A 24,744-nucleotide genomic window follows, 5' to 3' on the forward strand; every position below is an offset into this window, starting at 1 on the left:
TAAGTGTGAAAGTAGCCGCAGACGGATCCGTCCAGACTTTCAAAGTAAAGTCAATGGGGGACGGATCCGTTTGAAGAATGAGCCATAGTGTGTCATCTTCAAACGGATCCGTCCCCATTGACTTACATTGTAAGTCTGGACGGATCCGCACGCCTCCGCACGGCCAGGCGGACACCCGAACGCTGCAAGCAGCGTTCAAGTGTCCGCCTGCTGAGCTGAGCGGAGGCTGAACGCTGCCAGACTGATGCATTCTGACCGGATCCGCGTCCACTCAGAATGCATTAGTGCTAGACGGAAGCGTTCGGGTCCGCTTGTGAGCCCCTTCAAACGGAGCTCACAAGCGGACAGCCGAACTCTAGTGTGAAAGTAGCCTTAGTAGAAACCTCAGAAACAGATGTCGTGAGGAAATTCTCTCTGCAAAAGTCACTCCAACCATTTATTTGCCTCGCTTGCCAATCAATGGTGGGGTTATGTTTAGTGAGCCAGGGTAGCCCCAACACAAGAGGAGTAGGCAATCCGCTAAGGACGAAACATGACACATCCTCAACATGAGCATCACTCACAATTAAACGGATATTGTGAACTATGCCCTTTAATGATTTCTGAGAAAGTGGAGCGGAATCAATAGCAAAAACATGAATATCCTTTCCCAAAGTGCATACCTGGAAACCATGAGTTATCGCAAATTGATTATCAATGAGATTGACAGCTGCTCCACTATCTACAAAAATCTCACAAAAAATGTTCTTGCTCTCTAGCGCCACCCTGGCAGGCAGGACAAAACAGGAACTACAAGCAACAGAAAACCTTCAATTTCCGCCTCAGCCCTGCCAATAGTAACAGATGGAACATTTTTAAAAGATTTTTTTCTTTTTGTTTCTTTATTACTCCCAAAAAACTGCCTGAATCTCCTAGAGGGACAAACATTTGCCAAATGATTTATACCTCCAAAACAAAAACAAACCTTCCCATGCGGGCTGAATCTTCTATTGTCAGAGGCAATCAACCCCAGCTGCATGGGCTCCTGCTCAGAAGGGGCTGACAGCGAATGAGACCCCTGCGCACAGAATTAGACCGCTGCACTGTCCTGGGATTGAGTATGACAGGAAGGAGTGATCTCTCCTCTCTCTCTAAGACGCCTGTCAATATGAACGGCCTGAGACATAGCAGAGTCCAAGGAGATAGGCCTCTCATGAAAGGCAAATGCATCTTTCAATCCCTCTGAAAGACCATGGCAAAATTGACTTCGGAGTGCAGTATCATTCGAACCAGTATCAGCTGCCCATCTCCGAAATTCTGAGCAGTATATCTCTGCGGATTGTTTACCCTGGCATAACAGACGTAGTCTAGACTCAGCCAAAGCAACACGATCCGGATCATCATCAAAGAATTTATCCACTGAACGGAGGGGCCGTGCCCCCACCGGCAGCAAAAAGGCCCACGACTGAGCGTTACCCCTGAGCAGCGATATAATGATCCCCATCCTCCGTTCCTTATCACCAGAGGAATGGGGAAGAAGGCGAAAATGGAGTTTGCAAGTCTCTCTAAAACGCACAAAATTCTCACTACCCCCGGAGAATGTATCCGGGAGCGAGATCTTAGGCTCAGAACAAACTCCATGAACGCAAGCTGAACCTGGTCACTTGAAACTGAGAAAGAGTCTTACGGAGATCAGCTACCTTCTATGAAAGACCCTGGAAGCGTTCAGTCAAAAGTGAAACCGGATCCATGCTTGAGACGGTTTTGGCGGTTTATAATGTCACAGAAGGTGTACAGGAAACAAGACAACACAAAATGAATATATGACTCACTGGATCCAAAACTAAGGAACAAAAAGGGAGACCCCTGCATCAGACCTGGCACTCTCCCTGACTGCTCAGCCTATGCGAAAATCCGAATGGTAGATGATCGCATATCCTCGTACCTCGACTGTATAACACCTGAACACCCTATAATAGTGAGGGGACACGACCACCGGCTCCCTACACTAGACACGGAGGGAGTCAGGGTCACCTGGGATCCAGCAAACAGAAAATCACAAATTAATGTACAACACTTATCTTGTAGAAGAATGGGAAATAGGATCAGCATGCACACACACTCCAGGAAGTTGTATAAACCGCACACTAATGCATTATGGGGAGGAATTTAAAGGGATGCAATCAGTCCAACTACATGACAGCTGAGAGAGGCTAACGAGATGAGGAACTGAAAACCAAAACAAAGGAAGCTCAAGGAGGAGGTTCTGAAAGGTATCTGTCAGAGCTTCTCAGATGTCTGGTGGTGACATTGGTTTGGCTGGTGTCCTTGGTTCAATGTCACCACCAGACATCTGAGAAGCTCTGACAGATGCCTTTCAGAACCTCCTCCTTGAGCTTCCTTTGTTTTGGTTTTCAGTTCCTCATCTCGTTAGCCTCTCTCAGCTGTCATGTAGTTGGACTGATTGCATCCCTTTAAATTCCTCCCCATAATGCATTAGTGTGCGGTTTATACAACTTCCTGGAGTGTGTGTGCATGCTGATCCTATTTCCCAGTCTTCTACAAGATAAGTGTTGTACATTCATTTGTGATTTTCCAAAATTCACCCACATCCGTTCAGTAGTTTGGAAGATACAGTTTTATGCCAGTTACACCGAAAATATACAAGTTATACAGAAAATAGTCACTAATAAATGTGTCCCCTGTTTGGTAGTTTCAAACTACTGAATGATGTCTCTGTGCACCAAATACAGGCAAGATAGCACCGTGTTGAAAAGTCAGAACAGTGTCTGTGAGTTAAAATGGCCGCTATCTATTGTTCTCACCATGGGAATAGTAAAATCCAAGCAAGTAAGGCAAATGATGCAATCCAGGGACAGAGGGCTCAGTCCCAAGTGCCTTAAGACCCAATAACTTAAGGGACCATAATCCCAGGGCAGGAGGCTGGCAAACAGCCCCCTACAAAACACTGTGGCGAGGTTGGTTTCGCCACACATTGCTCTAACTTCGTCTTTTAGAATATTCGTAATATTCTAAAAGACGAAGTTAGAGCAATATTACGAATATTCTAAAAGACGAAGTTAGAGCAATATTACGAATATTCTAAAAGACGAAGTTAGAGCAATATTAAGAATATTCGTGAAATACACATATAGATTGTAATTTAGCTAATATACTGCTATAGTCATTTTTTTAATAATGTACGTATTTTACAAAACTTAAGTTCAGAAGAGGCACAAAAATTTGAGAAAAAAATAAGAATTATGGCACTATATTAGCTAAATTACAATCTATATGTGTATTTTACGAAATTTCGTAATATTGCTCTAACTTCGTCTTTTAGAATATTTGTAATATTCTAAAAGACAAAGTTAGAGCAATATTACGAAATTTCGTAAAATACACGTATTAGCCTAGCCATAGTCAATTAGTCATAGGAACGTTGCCTTATAATATCAAAAGTAAAATCTCAATACGCGATTTATTAAATGGCATATTATTCGCGATAATTGGAATAATTACGAATATTCGATTTCGACGAATATAACACGAATATTCAATCGAAATATCGCGAAGTCGAATATGGCACCTCCCGCTCATCACTAGTTATTACCCGAAGTCTCGCGAGACTTCACAAAGTAAAAACTTTGGCTCATCGGAGCCAATGCATTCTAATACTGTACGGAGCTCCTACTCCGTACAGTATTGGAACTAAGTTTTATGCAAATCGACTTCAGATGTTTCATCCAAAGTCGATTCACTCATCCCTAATTAATATGTATAGTTGGCTGTAGTCCACCTTTGGCAGCTATAACTAATATCCTGATGATGGGGCTGTTCAGTGGGAGAAAGTGAAGTAACGGAGTAGGCTGTGGGGATTTCCTATGGGTCTCAGATCTTAGTATTCATATGGTGAGGTTAGTTCTTTGAGTACATTGTATCTTTGCAGTCCTGCTATGGTGTATAATTTCTCTCTATTGACAGGTATCAGTCAAATTCCTCCCGGGTGAAGTTCTTCCAAAATCAGATGTGTCTCTCCAGGTTGCGGCTGCTCCTGGATCTCTCTGTGGTCTGCGAGTGGTGGATAAGAGTGTGGTACTGATGAAACCAGACAATGAGCTAACCGCTACTAAAGTAATTAATTTGCACAGTCTTTTTTTATTCTGTTAACAGATGTAAGCACGTGAGGTCAACCACATTACCTGCACAAATAAGTGAAGTTGGTCCCAGCATCCTGTTCGCTCTGCTAATCACATTCTCCACATTTCATTTCCCAAGGTTTTTGATCTTTTCCCAATTTCCAGTTCACATACATATAACAGACAAGTTGAGGATGAAAAGAAATGTAAATCGAGAAGATCTTACTATTTTAGATATAAGGGTCGAAGAGATAGGAACGAAGATGATGTGTGCACCTATTTTGAGGTACATTTATTGACTTTATATATATTTTATGTCTTTTATTCAAGTATATAGGGAATTACTTAACATTACCTCAACCCACGGTTCTGAAAATATAGTCAGATTTGCCCCACTTTGATCTAATGTGCATGGCAAACCTAAAGGCGCTTTATTACTTCAGAAAGTGGCATTTTTAATGTCCATATCGTCGCCTTTGCTGGCTTCATTCATTTTTCAATCACATAATACACTAGTTTCCAGGGATTATAGCCACCCAGTAATCCAGCAAAGGTGGCTGCGCTTGCACACTACAGGAAAATGTGCCTGTCTAAATGCACACCTGCAGTCCCAGCCTCCAGGCAGGCTGGGGCCTCATTCTATAGTGTGCAAGTGTAGTACCCCAGACCTGGGGGTACAACAAGTTGTAAATACTTATGTATTGTATTGTGTTGTATTGTATGTTATGTTGTTATGTATTTTTTTATGTATGGCCATTATTACCAGTAAGTAATGATTGGCAAAGTTTGACAGGAACAGGGCTAACCACACTGCTCCTCCCTTCTTGGAGACAAAGAACACGTCAGGGCTCCTGCTACTGATTCTCTAGAGATAGAGACCTTATCCTAACCCTCAAGTAAATCCTTGAGAAGAGATACGGCATGTAAGCACAGTAGGCAGGAACACACAGACAGTGGACCCTAACTGTAACCCTAGACGGCAAGTCTACAACTGGTCGACATTCCCTACTCTGCTAGGTGCAGGACTTACACACACACAGAAGAAACTACACAAAGCCAAAGTCATAACCAGACAGGAGACACAGTACCAAATTACGAGACAGAGAGTAATCAAAGGCAAGCCTAGGTCAATTCAATTACTAATCCAAACACACACAGAACAGAACCAGGAGCACAGCTAGGGAGTAAGAATCTATGACTGGCAATACTATCTGGCCAGGAAGGGGTTTAAATAGAGCATTGAGTTCCAGGATCATAATCTGATAGCTCAATACTCCATTAGTCAGAACACAGCACACAGGAATAGAACACCTGAGCAATCAACCCACTGCTAGTTTCCACCAGCACACGCCAGCTGTGGGGAGAAACAAAGCATTGCATCCTGTTGCTAAGGATGCTGCCATGTCACCATGGGGCTTCATAGCGCTTCTTTCCTGGTGCAGTCCTGCTGAAGCTGGAGATCTCGCTGCTCGAGCCCAGACAGCTAACTTTGTGCCACAGCAGAGTGAACAGCTAAATCCAGCATTTGAAGATACTGCTGTGAGGTGAGGGACTATGGCTAAGACACCCATCACCCAGATCTTTACTAAGCCAGTAGAACCTGTGCTAAATTACAGACATCCAACCTGCCTCCATAATCCTTACTTGTACCAGAGAAGACTGCAGTCAAATTCTGGTGCTATTAAATGTATTTGAAGTTGTACATTGTATTGTATTCTGGCCTCATCCTTCAATACTATATTTTCACTGCACCGATCCCCAGAGTGCAGTGGCCTGAGGGAGTACATCATGACGCAATACTTCGTCAGGACCACTACCAGTCCTTTTCTCCACTCCGGCTCCTCCAGGGCTCAGCACCATTGGCATATAACATAGCAGGTCTCAGTGCCCTCCATAACAGGGCAGACAACAGTGCTTCATCAGAAGTTCCCTCTAGTGGCTTAAAGAGGTTGTCTGAGATTTGATATTGATGACCTATCCTCAGAATAGGTCATCAAGATCTGCAGGGGTCTGACACCCAGCTCCCCCACCAATCAGCAGTTGGAAGAGGCCGTGCACTCTGATGACGTTATGTTCATGGGTCACGTGGCCTAGGAGCAGCTTTGTCCGATTCATGTGAATAAGGCTGCCAAGCACACCCACTATGCAATGGACATAGACGATGCTGTACTTGGTACACTGAGAAGAGGCTGCGGCGCTCACAGTAGCACTGCAAGTACCTCAAACACCTGATGGGCAGGGGAGCCAGATGTCTGACCATCGCCAATCTGATAATTGCCAATAATCTATCCTTATCTTGTAAAACCCCTTTAAATGGATAGTCCGCCCCACCACCAAAAACAAAACGGGGATGGTTGGTCATAGCATCTCTGCTCCTGCCACTTATGGTCGCTGCCTGCCTGGGAAAGTTATGTGCCAAGTATGCATATGTCACCCCTAGGGTAACTGATTGGCTGGCAAGGGGTCAGCCGGGGTCTCAGCATGTCACACTTCCAGCCAGTTGGGAACAGAGACGCATTGCAGAAAGTGATACAACCAGAGCAAGTGAATGAGTTTCTTTTTCACATACCCTGTCCGGCCATCCCCATTTTTTTTTTTTCAGGGCCCAAACAATCTCTGTAAGTGACTTTAAGGTTACCTAGGACTGCTCATCTAGCAGGTTTCATATAACATATGCATGAATAGACAGTATTGTATTTTTGATATGAAAAAAAGGCAAATAATTTTTTCTTTTCTTCTTACAGAACTTGAGCCTAAAAATCATGACAAGTGCTAATATACAAAGTACAAGAATAGGTAAATCTCCTAAAAAAGGAAGTGGATTCATACAAGAGTCCTCTCCTGAGGGTACACCAGTACATTGTAAATTCCCTTTCTATATGTTATGCTCCCAGAACAGAGCACGGTGCCTATAACAGAGCAAGCTACAATGCCCTCGTAACCGAGCAACTGTTGGAAAATGTACTGGACAGGAGCTGTCCTGGCCACCTTGTATCTATGCTGTAGCGGTGGCCGTGGTTGCCCACTGTAGAAACGGACACTGGTCTCTCAGGTGCAGGAGTGAGCATAGGTGCTTTTTCCTATAGTGTACAAGCACCACCACCACTGCTGGATCGCAAGGTGGTCATAACCCCAGGATACGAGCAGTGTAATTTCTGATCGAAGAATGAATCAAGTCAGCAAAGGAGGTAATATGAACAATCACAATACATTAGGGGACTTTCACACTTGCGTTGTTTGATTCCGGCAGGCAGTTCCGTTGCCTGAACTGCCTGCCTGATCAGGCAAACTGTATGCAAACGCATGTCATTTTTTCTGACTGATCAGGCATTTTTCAGACTGATGAGGATCCTGATCAGTCTTAAAAATGCCTGATCTGTCAGAAAAATGCATTGCAATACCGGATCCTTTTTCCTGTGTCATCAGGCAAAACGGATCCGGTAATTTTTTTTTTTCAAATTTTTAAAGGTCTGCGCATGCCGTATCCGACACTAAGGCTATTTTCACACTTGCGTCAGTGTGATCTGGCGGGCAGTTCCATTGTCGGAACTGCCCGCCGGATCCGCCGATCTGCCGCTGACTGAAAGCATTTGTGAGACGGATCTGGATGCGGATCCGTCTCACAAATGCATTGCAAGGACAGATCCGTCTCTCCGCTTGTCATGCGGACAGACGGATCCGTCTTGTATCTTTTTTTCACATTTTTACCGGTCTGCTCATACGCAGGCCGGAAGGACGGATCCGGAATTCCGGCACTAATACATTCCTATGCGAAAAATTCAGACATGTCTTCAGTTTTTTTTGGCCGGAGATAAAACCGTATGCTCTGTAACCATGCCACGGTTTTATCTTTTACCAGATTAGTCAAAACGACTGAACTGAAGACATCCTGATGCATCCTGAACGGCTTAGGGCTCTTTCACACCAGCGTTCTTTTCTTCCGGCATAGAGTTCCGTCGTCGGGGCTCTATGCCGGAAGAATCCTGATCAGTTTTATCCTAATGCATTCTGAATGGAGTGAAATCCGTTCAGGATGCATCAGGATGTCTTCAGTTCCGGACCGGAACGTTTTTTGGCCGGAGAAAATACCGCAGCATGCTGCGCTTTTTGCTCCGGCCAAAAATCCTGAACACTTGACGCAAGGCCGGATCCGGAATTAATGCCCATTGAAAGGCATTGATCCGGATCCAGCCTTAAAGGGGTTGTCTTACTTTGCTTTTTCAATCTTACCAGCAGTAGATGTCCTGATAACTTCCTGGTTTGGCTCCGGCAGTTGAGTGAAGGCCACGCCTCCTCATGACTCACCCTGAGAGCTCAGCTCGTTCATGTAGATGAGTCATCCTTCTGGAGCCTGCAGAGTATGTAAAGCCCATCCCCCTGCTGGGGAATCACTCAGTGACCACTGACCAATGCTAGTGAACTAATGGAGTAACTTGTGGCTGTCCTGCATTCTAATACACTTTTACACATAAAACCTGTGTTACAAACCCATTCTGTACAGCAAAAACAATAAATCACTACAGCCCAAATGCATGTTAGCTAGTAGCCATATGATCTGTGCTAGATATAGATCGATATATTCACTGACTTATTACCCAGCTTTCCCGATGTCTGATATTATCACTGACTTATTACCCAGCTTTCCCGGTGTACAATATTATCACTGACTTATTACCCAGCTTTCCCGATGTCTGATATTATCACTGACTTATTACCCAGCTTTCCCAGTGTACAATATTATTACAGACTTATTACCCAGCTTTCCCGGTGTACAATATTATTACAGACTTATTACCCAGCTTTCCCGGTGTACAATATTATCACTGACTTATTACCCAGCTTTCCCGATGTCTGATATTATCACTGACTTATTACCCAGCTTTCCCGGTGTACAATATTATTACAGACTTATTACCCAGCTTTCCCGGTGTCTGATATTATCACTGACTTATTACCCAGCTTTCCCGGTGTCTGATATTATCACTGACTTATTACCCAGCTTTCCCGGTGTCTGATATTATCACTGACTTATTACCCAGCTTTCCCGATGTCTGATATTATCACTGACTTATTACCCAGCTTTCCCGGTGTACAATATTATTAAAGACTTATTACCCAGCTTTCCCGGTGTACAATATTATCACTGACTTATTACCCAGCTTTCCCGGTGTACAATATTATTACAGACTTATTACCCAGCTTTCCCGGTGTACAATATTATCACTGACTTATTACCCAGCTTTCCCGGTATCAGATATTATCACTGACTTATTACCCAGCTTTCCCGGTGTACAATAATATTACAGACTTATTACCCAGCTTTCCCGGTGTACAATATTATCACTGACTTATTACCCAGCTTTCCCGGTATCAGATATTATCACTGACTTATTACCCAGCTTTCCCGGTGTACAATATTATCACTGACTTATTACCCAGCTTTCCCGGTATCAGATATTATCACTGACTTATTACCCAGCTTTCTCGGTGTACAATAATATTACAGACTTATTACCCAGCTTTCCCGGTGTACAATAATATTGTGTGGGTGCTCCAGTATCAGAATGGAGAAAAGGGTTATATCTCAATACCTGTTGGTTTTTCACTTATTGGCAGCTCACTATGCACTGAAACAAAGCTTTGGTATCATTATTACCTCTATATTATAAATAGATTTATTAGTTAAGATTAGTTAATGCTTTCTCATGTGTATGGGTAAAATATATGCACATACAATTGACTCATAAAATTATCACTGACAATCTCCTCTCTTTCATGTATGTGGATGTATATACTGTACGATATACAAAATAATGCACAAAAAATATAAGGATTACCATATATGATTTCACTAATTACAGGGCCCTTGCAATGTAAAAATAAAAAATAAAAAGATAAAAAATTGAATGGACCCACTACTGGAGCAAATTTTGATTACTTAGAGGTTAAGGATTGCAATGGTAAAATATCCAAGAAGGCTTTTTATATAATATATAGTAAATAAAGAAGAAAAAACAATAAAATGTTATAAAAATATACTGCCGATGTCTTTTTATCCTAAAACCTGGACAATACATTTTTATAGACTTTTATTGTATTATTTTCTTTATTTACTATACACTCACCTAAAGAATTATTAGGAACACCTGTTCTAGTTCTCATTAATGCGATTATCTAGTCAACCAATCACATGGCAGTTGCTTCAATGCATGTAGGGTTGTGGTCCTGGTCAAGACAATCTCCTGAACTCCAAACTGAATGTCAGAATGGGAAAGAAAGGTGATTTAAGCTAATTTTGAGCGTGGCATGGTTGTTGGTGCCAGACGGGCCGGTCTGAGTATTTCACAATCTGCTCAGTTACTGGGATTTTCACGCACAACCATTTCTAGGGTTTACAAAGAATGGTGTGAAAAGGGAAAAACATCCAGTATGCGGCAGTCCTGTGGGGGAAAATGCCTTGTTGATGCTAGAGGTCAGAAGAGAAGGGGGCCGACTGATTCAAGCTGATAGAAGAGCAACGTTGACTGAAATAACCACTCGTTACAACCGAGGTCTGCAGCAAAGCATTTGTGAAGCCACAACACGCACAACCTTGAGGCGGATGGGCTACAACAGCAGAAGACCCCACCGGGTACCTCTCATCTCCACTACAAATAGGAAAAAGAGGCTACAATTTGCACGAGCTCACCAAAATTGGACTGTTGAAGACTGGAAAAATGTTGCCTGGTCTCATGAGTCTCTATTTCTGTTGAGACATTCAAATGGTAGAGTCCAAATTTGGCGTAAACAGAATGAGAACATGTATCCATCATGCCTTGTTACCACTGTGCAGGCTGGTGGTGGTGTAATGGTGTGGGGGATGTTTTCTGGGCACACTTTAGGCCCCTTAGTGCCAATTGGCCATCGTTTAAATGCCACGGGCTACCTGAGCATTGTTTCTGACCATGTCCATCCCTTCATGACCACCATGTACCATCCTCTGATGGCTACTTCCAGCAGGATAATGCACCATGTCACAAAGCTCGAATCATTTCAAATTGGTTTCTTGAACATGACAATGAGTTCACTGTACTAAAATGGCCCCCACAGTCACCAGATCTCAACCCAATAGAGCATCTTTGGGATGTGGTGGAACGGGAGCTTCGTGCCCTGGATGTGCATCCCTCAAATCTCCATCAACTGCAAGATGCTATCCTATCAATATGGGCCAACATTTCTAAAGAATGCTATCAGCACCTTGTTGAATCAATGCCACGTAGAATTAAGGCAGTTCTGAAGGAAAAAGGGGGTCCAACACCGTATTAGTATGGTGTTCCTAATAATTCTTTAGGTGAGTGTATATTATATAATAAGCCTTCATCAGTTGTATGAGTGATATTTTATCTTTATCAATTCTTACCTATAAGGCCTCTTTCACACGGGCGTCTTATTTTTGGCCCGGATAAGAGGCGGGTGCGTTGCGGGAAAATGCGCGATTTTTCCACGCGAGTGCTAAACATTGTAATGTGTTTTGCACTCGCGTGAGAAAAATCACGCATGTTTGGTACCCAAACCCGAACTTCTTCACAGAAGTTTGGGCTTGATGTTCTGAAGATTGTATTATTTTCCCTTATAACATGGTTATAAAGGAAAATAATAGCATTCTGAATACAGAATGCATAGTAAAACAGCGCTGGAGGGGTTAAAAAAATAAAAAATAATTTAACTCACCTTAGTCCACTTGATCGCGAAGCCCGGCATCTCCTTGTGTCTCCTTTGTTGAATAGGACCTGTGGTGAGCATTAAATACAGGTAAAGGACCTTTGATGATGTCATTCCGGTCATCACATGGTCTTTTACTATGATGAATCACCATGGTAAAAGATCATGTAACGTACCATGTGATGACCGGAGTGACGTCATCAAAGGTCCTTTACCTGTATTTAATGCTCACCACAGGTCCTATTCAACAAAGGAGACACAAGGAGATGCCGGGCTTCGCGATCAAGTGGACTAAGGTGAGTTAAATTTTAAAAAAAAAACATTTTAACCCCTCCAGCACTGTTTTACTATGCATTCTGTATTCAGAATGCTATTATTTTCCCTTATAACCATGTTATAAGGGAAAATAATAATGATCGGGTCTCCATCCCGATCGTCTCCTAGCAACCGTGCGTGAAAATCGCACCGCATCCGCACTTGCTTGCGGATGCTATGCGATTTTCACACTTCCCATTCACTTCTATGGGGCCTGCGTCGCGTGAAAAGTGGACAATATAGAGCATGCTGCGATTTTCACTCAACGCACAAGTGATGCGTGAAAATCACCGCTCATGTGCACAGCCCCATAGAAATGAATGGGTCAGGATTCAGTGCGGGTGCAATACGTTCACCGCACGCATCGCACCCGCACGGAAAACTCGCCCATGTGAAAGGGGCCTAAGTAATCAAAAATATGTTCCAGTAGTGGATCCATTATATTTTATCTGCGTTCTGTGTATACAAATCCGTACATTAAAGGGACACTGTCAGCAGGATTTTACTTACTGAGCTAATAACATCACCACATCAGTCTCCACGATTTACATTAAAATATACTAGTATTACTGCCCTGTGTCTTTTATTTTGTCTATAAAATCGGTTTTATAAATATGCAAAGTACCTCAATAAGGAGCCCAAGGGGACGTCCCTCCAGCAGTTGGAGCCCAGCCGCTCCTATTACTTCAGAGCCCAGCACCGCCCCACTGCTAATTTATTCACTCCCCTTCGTTGACGTAATGTTTGTGCAGCGCCCGTAATTCCACAGCGCCCGCGCTATGTCCTGGCATCGGCCTCACAGAAGTCATTGCGCATGTGCCAGCTTCGCCGCTCCTGCTCCTCTGTCCTCCGCCCGCCCGGCAAGTCACGCCGCTACGCTCTTCATTTCCGGGTCGAGTGAAGCTGATGCCAGGACACTGCGCGGGAGCTGACATGTGTATCCAGGGCGCATGTGCGGGATTACGGGCGCTGCACAAACATTACGTCGGAGAAGAGGAAGGAATAAATTAGTAGTGGGGCGGTGCTGGGCTCCGAAGAAATGGGCGCGGCTGGGCTCCAACTGCTGGAGGGACGTCCCTCTTGGGCTCCTTATTGAGGTACTTTGCATATTTAAAAATAAGATTTTATAGACAAAATAAAAGACACAGGGCAGTAATACTAGTATATTTTAATGTACATTGTGGAGACTGATGTGGTGATGTTATTAGCTCAGTAAGTAAAATCCAGGTGACAGTGTCTCTTTATAGAGAGGGGATTGTCAGTGGTAGATTAGTTTTTATGTGTCAATAGCACTGTATGTATATATGTACATTTATTTCACCCATAGATGCTAATAAATCTATTTACCATAAAACAGTAATAATTAGTGATGAGCGAGCACGCTCGGCCGAATACCGGTTCGGCTCGAGCATCGCTATGCTTGGCACATGGCGGTACTCGGCCGGGTACCACAGGTGCTTGAGCGCCATGCTTGAGTCTCCTCCCCGCATTTTATGCAGCTGCTAAGCAGCCAATAAACCTGCAGTTAAGTACTGCCATCACTGTAATGCCAGTAGCCATGTTAGCTGCTGGCATTACAGTGATTAGCTGGCCGCAACGTGTCATTGGGTGCTATATAGCACCCGATGACACGTGCTCGGATCAGTCATAGTCAGGCCGAGCAGAGGGTAGGAAGGGAAAGTCAGTGTAGGGAGCGAAATTCTCAGTTATTATTCGCAGAAAGCTTTTGAAAGACCCCAAAGTCCTTTTAAGGACTACTGTGTGTTTGACAGAAGCAAGATATTTTTCTTTAATACCTATTATTGACATATTCTGTACATCATCCGCAAACTGTGTCTTTTTGTGTAAATTCAAATAATCAGCGCCACATTTATTGTCTATAGTGTGCGTTTAATACACATCCGTGACATATACAGTACGCCATCCGAAACATACGCCATTACGTTTCTTTAGCGTAAATTTAAATAATCTGGGCCTACTCTAGTGTCCATAGTGTGTGGCTTTCTGTGACATATACAGTACGCCATCCGAAAACAGTTCTTTTAGCATAAATTTAAATAATCAGGGGCCAGTCCTCATCTACTGTCTCTGTAGTGTGTGCGTGTAATACACATCCGTGATATATACAGTACTCCATCCGAAAACTGTTTCTTTAGCATAAATTCCAATAATCTGGCCCTAATCTAGTGTCCATAGTGTGTTGTTTTCTGTGACATATTCAGTACTCCATCCGAAAACTGTTTCTTTAGGGCAAATTCCAATAATCTGGGCCTAATCTATTGTCCATATTCTGTGGGTTTCTGTAACATATACTCTCCTGCATCCGAAAACGGTGTCTTTAGCGGACTGTAAAACAATATGCGCCACATCTAGTGACAAAACCATTAATATGAAGAAGGTAAGCACTAAGGGACGGGGAAGTGGGCATGATGCTGATGGTGCACGCAGAGGCCATGGCCCTGGGCGCAATGAAACTGTGCCTGCTGCCAGTGCACCAGAAATTTAAAAAAAAACATCCACCGTACCCAGCTTCATGTCCAACTTAGCTGGGCGGCGCAGGACAACACTGTCCAAGTCGGACCAGTGCGAACAGTTGGTCGGTTGGATTGCTGAAGATAATGCTTCCAGTCGGTTAAGCACCACCCTCTCTTCCACCAAGTCCAGTCTCTGTAGCCAAGAGTCTGCTCAACCAAGCCTCACTCTGATCATCCTTCCTCCCACCATGGAGAGGATTGCCAAACGAGTGATCCCACACTTGGATATTCCGAAGCTCTTTCCAGCGCCACTATTACATTTGGTCCTCGTGCCCAGTACGCTTGAAGAGGGACCTGAGATATTGTGTCCTGATTCCCAACCTCTTGAGTCTTCACAGTCTCAAGAAGATGACATTGGTGAATGGCAATCATTCGTTCACGAGGTTGATGATGATGAAACACAGTTGTCAATCACTGAGGTTGTGGTTAGGTCAAGTCAAAAGGATGAGCAGAGTGAGGAAGTGGAAAAGGAGGTGGTTGACGATGAGGTCACTGACCCAACATGGGAAGGTGAAAAGCTGAGCGAGGACAGCAGTACAGAGGGGGAGGGATCCGCAGCACCGCAACAGGCTGGAATAGGCAATGGGGTTGCAAAAGGGAGAAGTCGGCCCACACCAAACAGGCCCTCAACCGTTACACTGAGCACCCCAATGCGTAAATCTACCTTGCCAAGGGGTAGGTGTTCCGCAGTTTGGCGCTTTTTTGAGGAAAGTGCAGACGACAAAAGAGTGGTAGTTTGCAACCTGTGCCGTACCAAAATGAGCCAGGGCGTGAACACTAGCAACCTCACCACCAGCAGCATGATCCGCCACATGACATCCAAGCACTGCAATAAGTGGGCCAAACTCCTGGGTCCACAATCTGTGTCTGCGGGTCACACCACTGCCTCCTCTTCTCCTGTGTTACGCACTGCTGGCCAATCCCCTGTTGAAGGCGCAGGCCCGGATGCCCCTTGCCCTGCACCTGGAACTTTGCATGAACCATCAGCAGCAACACCCACTTCCCTGTCCCAGCGCAGCGTCCAAATGTCCATAACACAGTCATTTGAAAGCAAGCGCAAATACCCAGCCACCCACCCACAGGCCATAGCACTAAATGTGCAACTTTCGAAATTACTGGCCCTTAAAATGTTTCCATTTAGGCTTGTGGACACTGAGGCCTTCCGCAGCCTGATGTCGGCGGCTGTCCCTCGGTATGCAGTCGCCAGCCACTACTCTTTTTCACTGTGTGCTGTGCCGGCTTTACACCAGCAGGTTTCCCAGAACATCACCCGTGCCCTGACCAACGCAGTTACTGGGAAGGTCCACTTAACCATGGACACATGGACAAGTGCTGGTGGCCAGGGACTACATTTCCATGACGGCACACTGGGGGAATGTTGTGGAGGCCGGGAGTGAGTCGTACCCTGGGATGGCACAGGTGCTACCCATGCCCAGGATTGCGGGCCCTACGTCCATCAGGGTCTCCGCCAGCAGCTATGTTACTGGCTCCAACCCCCACTTCTCCTCCTCCGCCGCCTCCTCCTCCACTTCCACCTCCAGCAGCAGTCAGCCATCAGCTAGCTGGAAGCAGTGTAGCACAGCTGTGGGTAAGCGTCAACAGGCCGTGCTGAAGTTGATCTGCTTAGGGGACAAACAGCACACCGCCGCAGAGCTGTGGCAGGGTATAAGGGACCAGACCGAGCTGTGGCTCTCACCATTCAACCTACAACCAGGCATGGTTGTGTCTGACAATGGCCGTAACTTGGTCGCGGCTTTGGAGCTCGGCAACCTGACACACATCCCATGCCTAGACCACGTATTAAACTTAGTGGTTCAGCGGTTTATCAAAACCTACCCCAATTTGCCAGAGCTACTAGTGAAGGCGTGCCGCGTGTGTGCCCATTTCCGCAATTCGTCCACAGCTTTAGCAAGTCTGTCAACGCTGCAGCAGCGCTTGCAGCTTCCAGCTCACCGACTGTTGTGCAACATGAGCACGCGCTGGAACTCTACGTTCCACATGTTGGCCAGGCTTTGTGAGCAGCAGAGGGCAATTGTGGAATACCAGCTGCAACATGGTCGTCGCCTTTCGAGTCAACTGCCACTATTCACAAGCGCCAAATGGGCATTGATGTCAGATCTCTGTGAGGTTTTAATTTTTTTTTATGAATCCACACAGATGGTTAGTGGCGATAACGCTATTAACAGCATAACCATCCCACTGCGGTGTGTAGTCAAACGATCGCTGCTCACAATTAAGGACGACGCTCTGAATGTGGCAAACAAGGAAATGGGGAAGGACATTACACAGGGTTATAGCGAGACCACCCACAGTTTGTCTTCTCAGCGCGAATTGGACCATTAAGAGGAGGAGGAGCTGGAGACAGTTGCCTCTGCTACAGGGTAGTACCCATGGAACTTTAATTCCATCTGTTCAGCGTAGATGGGCAGAAGAAGAGGAGGAGAATGAGGAGATGGAGAGTCATCCTGATGTCGACATCGACGTCTTGCCTGTTGGTACTCTGGCATACATGGCTAACTTCATGTTAGGCTGCCTTTCCCGCGACCCTCGCGTTCTACGCATTTTAGACAACACAGATTACTGGGTATTCACCCTTCTCGACCTCCACTACAAAAATAACTTCTCATCTCTCATTCCTGTGGTGGAGAGGACGAGTAAAACGGTGCAATACCAGAAGGTAAATTTTCCATCTGACAACTCTGGCGGCAGAGTCCGTACTTCCTGAGGCAACCGAGGAAGGGAGACAAGAGGAACACACAGCAGTTCCAACAAAGGCAGGGCAGCACTCTACAAGGCATGGGACACTTTCATGACACCCCACCAGCAACCTCACCCTGAAGCGTGGCCTAGTGGTATAAGGAGGTCAAAGTTTTGGAAGATGGTAAAGGAGTACATAGCAGACCGTGTCAGCGTCCTAAATAATCCTTCAGTTCCTTACAACTACTAGGTGTTCAAGCTAGACACGTAGCACGAACTTGCGCTCTACGCCTTGGAGGTGCTGGCCTGCCCTGCTGCCAGCGTTTTGTCTGAGCGTGTATTTAGTGCTGCTGGTGGCATTATAACAGATAAGCTTATCCGAATGTTTTACAGAGTCTGCTCATCTGCAGGCACTAGCATGTGGAAGGCTGAAAAGTCAGCCTGAATTTGTGGGAGGGGTTATCTTACCTTCTTAAGCTCCAGCCCCCAGCTCCTCAGGGCGCTTCTGTTCATACGCTGGATAAGGAGTCGCTTGCTCTGGTACTGCATCCGTGCACGTAGTGAGTTGTGCACCTGCTTCGTTACGTTTTTCATACACTGACGTCCACGTCTTCAGGAGAGGTAAATAATGTGCAACAATGCTCCACAAGGGCTCCTCCAGCGGCGGTCACATACTTCCGGCTCCCTGAGTCGGCGTGCGTTCCAGCGTGGAACGCATGCCGATACACATTCCTGGTCCAAGCTATTATAAAAAATTTTTTGGTTTGTTGTTTTTGTTTGTCTCTTTCTTTTTCTCTTCCCACCTCCCTCCCGAGGCGGCAGGGTCCAGCCCGCGGGTTCCCCCCCCATCCACAAGGCCTCCCCCGTCCCATCTCTCACTTGGGGCACCACTGCAGCCTGGCGTGCGTTCCAGCGTGGAGCGCACGCCGGAATCCCTCCGCCAGGCCTGGGCCTGATCACGTGTTCGGCGTGCGTTCCAGAGTGGAGTGCACGCTGGAATCTTCATTCAGGCCCGGCGGTTTTAACTAGACATGGCGGCTCCAGTGCGGTGGCTCCAGCGTTGGTAAATTCTGTCCTCATTGGGTCCCTCCCCTTCCGAAACACGCGCCATTCTTACCCCACACCCAGGTCTCCTGCCCCACTTACTACTCAGGACGGGTGGTCCCCACCCCCCAGTCTGCCAGTCCACATGGTCACCCCCCTGCACATTCCATTACGAACCAGGCCAGAGTGTACGCACGTCAAAACAGGCCATATGAAGTAAGTAGGGGTATCTAGCCCCTGGGCAACAATGGCCCACGCCTACAAACAGACAAAAAAAAAAAAACCTCAGCAGGATTATCCATTTCACAAGCCATCTCAATACGCACTCTCGCCGTGCCACGCAGCGCTAGGTGGGTGGAAGACAAAGTCATTCCTCGGTCTCTCATTTAGGAGGAGGGCTCCTGGTTCCCCACTGGGCTAGAAGGGCGCTAGTTTCAGTGCGGTGCTCAAAGAGAGCTGGGGGTCTCACCACGAGTAGGCTAGGTCATTATCACACGCCATATGCGATCAGCAGTCACTAAACGCTCACTGCAGTCATCTTTTCTATGGTGGCGACAGTGCCATGTGTTATATGTATGTGCTTTCACGTTATATGCTGTTGTCTCCTCTACTGGTTCGCCCAGGCTCTCGTCTACCTCTGTCTCCTGGTTCGCCAGGCTCATACCTACCTCTGCCTCCTGGATCGCCCAGGCACGCACCTACCTCTGTCTCCTGGTTCACCCAGGCTCATACCTACCTCTGCCTCCTGGATCGCCCAGGCACCCACCTACCTCTGTCTCCTGGTCCGCCCAGGCTCATACCTACCTGTCACTACCAGAGCTTTGAGACGTTCTCACAGCTCTGTTTCTCCACCCCTGTGATGATGTCACTACTAGAGCTTGGAGGAGTTCCCTCTGCCCTGTTTCTCCGCCCCTGTGATGAGGTCTTTACTTTCGGTTTCCTTCCTCCCAGCTGTCCCTCCTGTGTTTGATTTCGTTGCCTTTAAATCACCCCTCCTCCTTTGTAGAGGTGCGGATTATACTTTTCATTTGAGCTGTATCTCTCGCTTGAGTATCTTCACCTGTGTGATATCTTTTTACTGGATCTGTGTTCTGCTGATGCAAGTACTTCGGATATTGTCTGCTGACTTTGGATCTGTTTTCACTGCAGCGGCAGCTCCTTCAGTTAAGTGTACATTCATTTTCTGTTTGCTGGATCCCAGAATGACCCTGACTCCCTCCGTGTCTAGTGTAGGGAGCCGGTGGTCGTGTCCCCTCACTATTATAGGGTGTTCAGGTGTTATATAGTAGAGGTACGAGGATATGCGATCATCCACCATTGGGGTGTTCGCATAGGCTGAGCAGCTTAGTGAGAGCTTTTAGGGTCTGACAGGGGTCACCCTTTATCCTCCCTAGTTTGGGTCCGGTCAGTTGCTTTTCACTGTGTAGACTCTAGTTGCTCACTTACAGCCGTGACATTATAATCCGCCAAACCGTCCTTTTTTTACATGGATCCGCTTTCTGACCTGGTTGACCGCATGCAGGGTCTTTCTTTGGAGGTAGCGGATCTCCGTCAATCTATGACTCAGCTTTAAGCATTGGGTCTGCTCCGGCCCATGGAGTCTGTTGCGAGCCAAAGGTCTCACTTCCGGAAACGTTCTCCGGGGGCAGTGAGAATTTTGTTCGTTTCAGAGAGGCATGCAAACTCCATTTTGGCTTGTGTCCCCATTCCTCTGGTAATGAGGAACAGAGGGTGAGGATTGTCATCTCCCTGATCAGGGGTAGTGCTCAGACTTGGGCTTTTTCGTTGCCATCGGGGGATCCCTCCCTTCGATCCGTGCAAAGATTTTTTGTGGCCCTGGGGCAGATATATGATGACCCGGATCGTGTTGCTCTGGCCGAATCTAACTTACGTTTTTTATGCCAGAACAAACTGTCTGCGGAGCTTTATTTTTCAGAATTTCGGAGATGGGCAGCTGATTCAGGTTGGAATGATGCTGCACTCCGGAGTCAGTTCTCTCATGGTCTCTCAGAGAGATTGAAAGATGCGTTTGCTTTCCATGAGAGACAAACGTCCTTAGACTCTGCCATGTCATTGGCGGTACGCCTTGACAGGCGTCTAAGAGAAAGAAACGAGACCTCTCTGTCCAGTCATTTTCAGTCTTGGGGCAGTGGTGCGGACTCATTCAGTGTGCAGGGGCCTCATCCTCTCTCGGTTCCCTCTGTGGAGGAGCCCATGCAGCTAGGTCGACTTGCCCCTGATAAAGGAGGATTTAGTCCTCAGAGAATGGTGTGTTTTTGTTGTGGGGGCATAGGTCATTTGGCAAATGTTTGTCCGTCTAGGAAATTCTTGAACTGTACAAAGAGTTATAATAAGAGAAAAACCTCAAAAGGTAAATCATCAAACTCTGCTTCATCTGCTACTTTGGGCAAAGTTGATGTAGGAATTGATGCTTTTCCTCTGACCTGCAGTTCCCGTTTTCTCCTTTCTGCCAGGGTAGCGCTAGGGAGCAAAGTAATTTCTTGTGAAATTTTTGTCGATAGTGGAGCGGCCGTCAATCTTATTGATACTCAATTTGTAGCCATGCATGGTTTTCAGGTTTGCACATTAGAAAAGGATATACCTGTTTTTGCTATTGACTCTGCTCCACTCTCACAGAGATCCCTGAAGGGCATTGTTCACAATATCCGGTTAGCGGTAGGTGACACTCATGTGGAGGATATATCTTGTTTTGTCCTTAACCGATTGCCTTCTCCTCTAGTTTTGGGGTTACCCTGGCTCACTGGACATAACCCCACTATTGATTGGCAAGGAAGGCAAATAAATGAGTGGAGTGAGTTTTGTAAAGAGAATTGTCTCACAGCGATTTTTGCAGAGGTGTCTACTAAAACGGTGCCATCATTTCTCTCTGATTTCTCGGACGTGTTTTCCGAGAGCGGTGTTCAGGAGCTACCTCCTCACCAGGAGTTTGACTGTCCCATTAACCTCATTCCCGGCGCCAAGCTGCCAAAAGCACACCTCTACAATCTCTCACAACCGGAAAGAATCGCAATGCGAACTTATATCTCTGAGAGTCTCGATAAGGGGCATATTCGTCCCTCAAAATCACCTGTTGCCGCAGTTTTTTTTTTTGTTAAAAAGAAAGATGGCTCTCTGAGACCTTGCCTAGATTTTAGGGAGCTGAACCGTATCACGATTCGCGATCCCTATCCCCTTCCCCTGATCCCGGACCTCTTCAACCAAATTGTTAGGGCCAAGGTTTTTTCCAAATTGGATTTGAGAGGCGCGTACAACCTGGTCAGGGTCAGAGAGGGGGATGAATGGAAAACGGCCTTTAATACCCCTAACGGGCATTTTGAGAATCTCGTTATGCCTTTCGGCCTGATGAATGCTCCGGCCGTCTTTCAGCATTTTGTTAACAGTATTTTCTACCATTTAATGGGGAAATTTGTATTGGTGTATCTTGATGATATTTAGATTTTTTCCCCTGATGTTCAGACCCATCAGGATCATCTTTTTCAGGTTCTGCGGATTCTGCGGGAGAATAAATTGTACGCCAAGCTGGAGAAATGTGTTTTTATGGTATCGGAGATTCAATTTCTGGGTTTTCTCCTCTCTGCTTCTGGTTTTCTCATGGATCCGGAGAAGGTCCGTGCTGTGCTGGAGTGGGAGCTTCCTGAGAATCAGAAGGCATTGATGTGCTTTCTGGGTTTTGCGAACTATTACAGAAAGTTCATTTTGAATTATTCCTCTGTTGTCAAACCCCTCACTGACATGACAAAAAGGGGGCCAATTTTTCCTCTTGGTCGGAGGAGGCGCTTGCAACTTTTTCTAAGATTAAAGAGAGTTTTGCGTCTGCTCCCGTCTTGGTGTATCCCGATGTTTCCTTACCTTTTATTGTTGAGGTGGATGCTTCCGAGGTGGGTGGGTGTGGGTGCGGTTTTGTCCCAGGGCCCTTCTCCTGCCAAGTGGCGACCCTGTGCCTTTTTCTCTAAAAAAACTCTCCCCGGCAGAGAGAAACTATGATGTGGGAGATAGGGAGTTGTTGGCCATCAAGTTGGCTTTCGAGGAATGGCGCCATTGGTTGGAGGGGGCCAGGCACCCTATTACCGTTTTTACCGACCATAAGAATCTGGCGTACTTGGAGTCGGCTAGGCGTATGAATCCGAGACAGGCCAGATGGTCTCTCTTCTTCTCCAGATTCAATTTTGTCGTTACATTCTGCCCTGGGATCAAAAATGTGAAGGCTGATGCTCTCTCTCGCTGTTTTCCGGGAGGAGGAAACTCCGAGGACCCGGGTTCCATTTTGGCGGAGGGGGTGGTTGTTTCTGCTCTGTATTCTGATTTGGAGGCCAAGGTCCAGGCTGTCCAGACTGGGGTACCTGCCCGTTGTCCTCCTGGGAAGTTGTTTGTGCCTCCTGAGTTACGTCACAAACTCTTCAAGGAGCATCATGATACTGTTCTTGCTGGTCACCCCGGGAGTAGAGCCACGGTAGATCTCATTGCTCGGAGATTTTGGTGGGCGGCTCTTCGTAAGTCGGTGGAAGGTTTTGTGGCTGCTTGTGAGACGTGCGCTCGCGCTAAGGTCCCTCGTTCACGGCCTTCAGGTCCCCTTCTCCCGTTACCCATACCTTCCCGTCCTTGGACACACCTCTCCATGGACTTTATCACGGATCTTCCTCGTTCCTCAGGGAAGTCGGTGATCCAGGTGGTGGTGGACCATTTTAGCAAGATGGCTCATTTCGTACCCTTCCCTGGTTTACCCAGTGCTAAAACGTTGGCGCAAGCTTTTGTCAACCATATTGTTAAATTGCAGATTCCAGATTCTGGAAGGCTTTCTGTTCTCGCCTGGGGGTTCGGCTGTCCTTCTCTTCTGCTTTTCACCCGCAGTCGAATGGTCAGACTGAACGCGTCAACCAGAATCTGGAGACATATTTGCACTGTTTTGTGTCAGAGAACCAGGAGGATTGGTGTTCATTTCTCCCTCTTGCTGAGTTTGCTCTGAACAACCGTCGTCAGGAATCTTCTGATAAGTCACCATTCTTTGGTGCATATGGGTTCCATCCGCAGTTTGGGACATTCTCGGGAGGGGCTCCCTCTGGTTTGCCTGAGGAGGAGAGATTTTCCTCGTCTTTGTCTACCATTTGGCAAAAGATTCAGAGTAATCTTAGAAAGATGAGTGAGAACTATAAGCGTGTGGCTGATAAGAGACGTATGCCTGGTCCGGACCTGAATGTGGGTGATCTGGTGTGGTTGTCTACAAGAAATATTAAACTGAAGGTTCCCTCCTGGAAATTGGGTCCCAGGTTTATTGGGCCTTATAAAATCTTGTCAATCGTCAATCCTGTTGCCTTCCGTCTTGACCTTCCACGGGTTTGGAAGATACATAATGTATTTCACAGGGCTCTTTTAAAACCATATGTCCAGCCCACGGTGCCCTCCTCTTTGCCTCCTCCTCCGATTTTGGTTGATGGCAATCTGGAGTTTGAGGTTTCCAGAATTGTGGACTCTCGCATTGTCCGCGGTTCTCTTCAGTACCTCATTCATTGGAAGGGTTATGGTCCTGAGGAGAGGATGTGGGTTCCGGTGTCGGACATTAACGCCACTCGCCTCATCAGGGCATTTCATAGGGCTCATCCTGAGAAGGTGGGTCCTGGGTGTCCGGAGTCCACCCGTAGAGGGGGGGTACTGTCACTACCAGAGCTTTGAGACGTTCTCACAGCTCTGTTTCTCCACCCCTGTGATGATGTCACTACTAGAGCTTGGAGGAGTTCCCTCTGCCCTGTTTCTCCGCCCCTGTGATGAGGTCTTTACTTTCGGTTTCCTTCCTCCCAGCTGTCCCTCCTGTGTTTGATTTTGTTGCCTTTAAATCACCCCTCCTCCTTTGTAGAGGTGCAGATTATACTTTTCATTTGAGCTGTATCTCTCGCTTGAGTATCTTCACCTGTGTGATATCTTTTTACTGGATCTGTGTTCTGCTGATGCAAGTACTTCGGACATTGTCTGCTGACTTTGGATCTGTTTTCACTGCAGCGGCAGCTCCTTCAGTTAAGTGTACATTCATTTGTGATTTTCTGTTTGCTGGATCCCAGGTGACCCTGACTCCCTCCGTATCTAGTGTAGGGAGCCGGTGGTCGTGTCCCCTCACTATTGTAGGGTGTTCAGGTGTTATATAGTCGAGGTACGAGGATATGCGATCATCCACCATTGGGGTGTTCGCATAGGCTGAGCAGCTTAGGGAGAGCTTTTAGGGTCTGACAGGGGTCACCCTTTATCCTCCCTAGTTTGGGTCCGGTCAGTTGCTTTTCACTGTGTAGGCTCTAGTTGCTCACTTACAGCCGTGACACTACCTCTGC

At 46.3% G+C, this 24,744-nt stretch overlaps 1 protein-coding gene across 1 annotated transcript in view; it reads left to right on the forward strand.

Moving 5' to 3' along the window:
* The window catches only part of LOC122939886 (alpha-2-macroglobulin-like), a 277,231-nt gene that overhangs the window by 156,336 nt on the left and 96,151 nt on the right, over nt 1–24,744 (forward strand). The window contains exons 15-17 of the mRNA XM_044296073.1: nt 3,964–4,113; nt 4,258–4,404; nt 6,863–6,914. Coding sequence (XP_044152008.1) covers nt 3,964–4,113; nt 4,258–4,404; nt 6,863–6,914 — 349 coding nt within the window. The remainder of the gene's footprint in view (nt 1–3,963; nt 4,114–4,257; nt 4,405–6,862; nt 6,915–24,744) is intronic.

This window comes from Bufo gargarizans, chromosome 6 (genome assembly GCF_014858855.1).
Source record: "Bufo gargarizans isolate SCDJY-AF-19 chromosome 6, ASM1485885v1, whole genome shotgun sequence".
Taxonomy (NCBI): domain Eukaryota; kingdom Metazoa; phylum Chordata; class Amphibia; order Anura; family Bufonidae; genus Bufo; species Bufo gargarizans.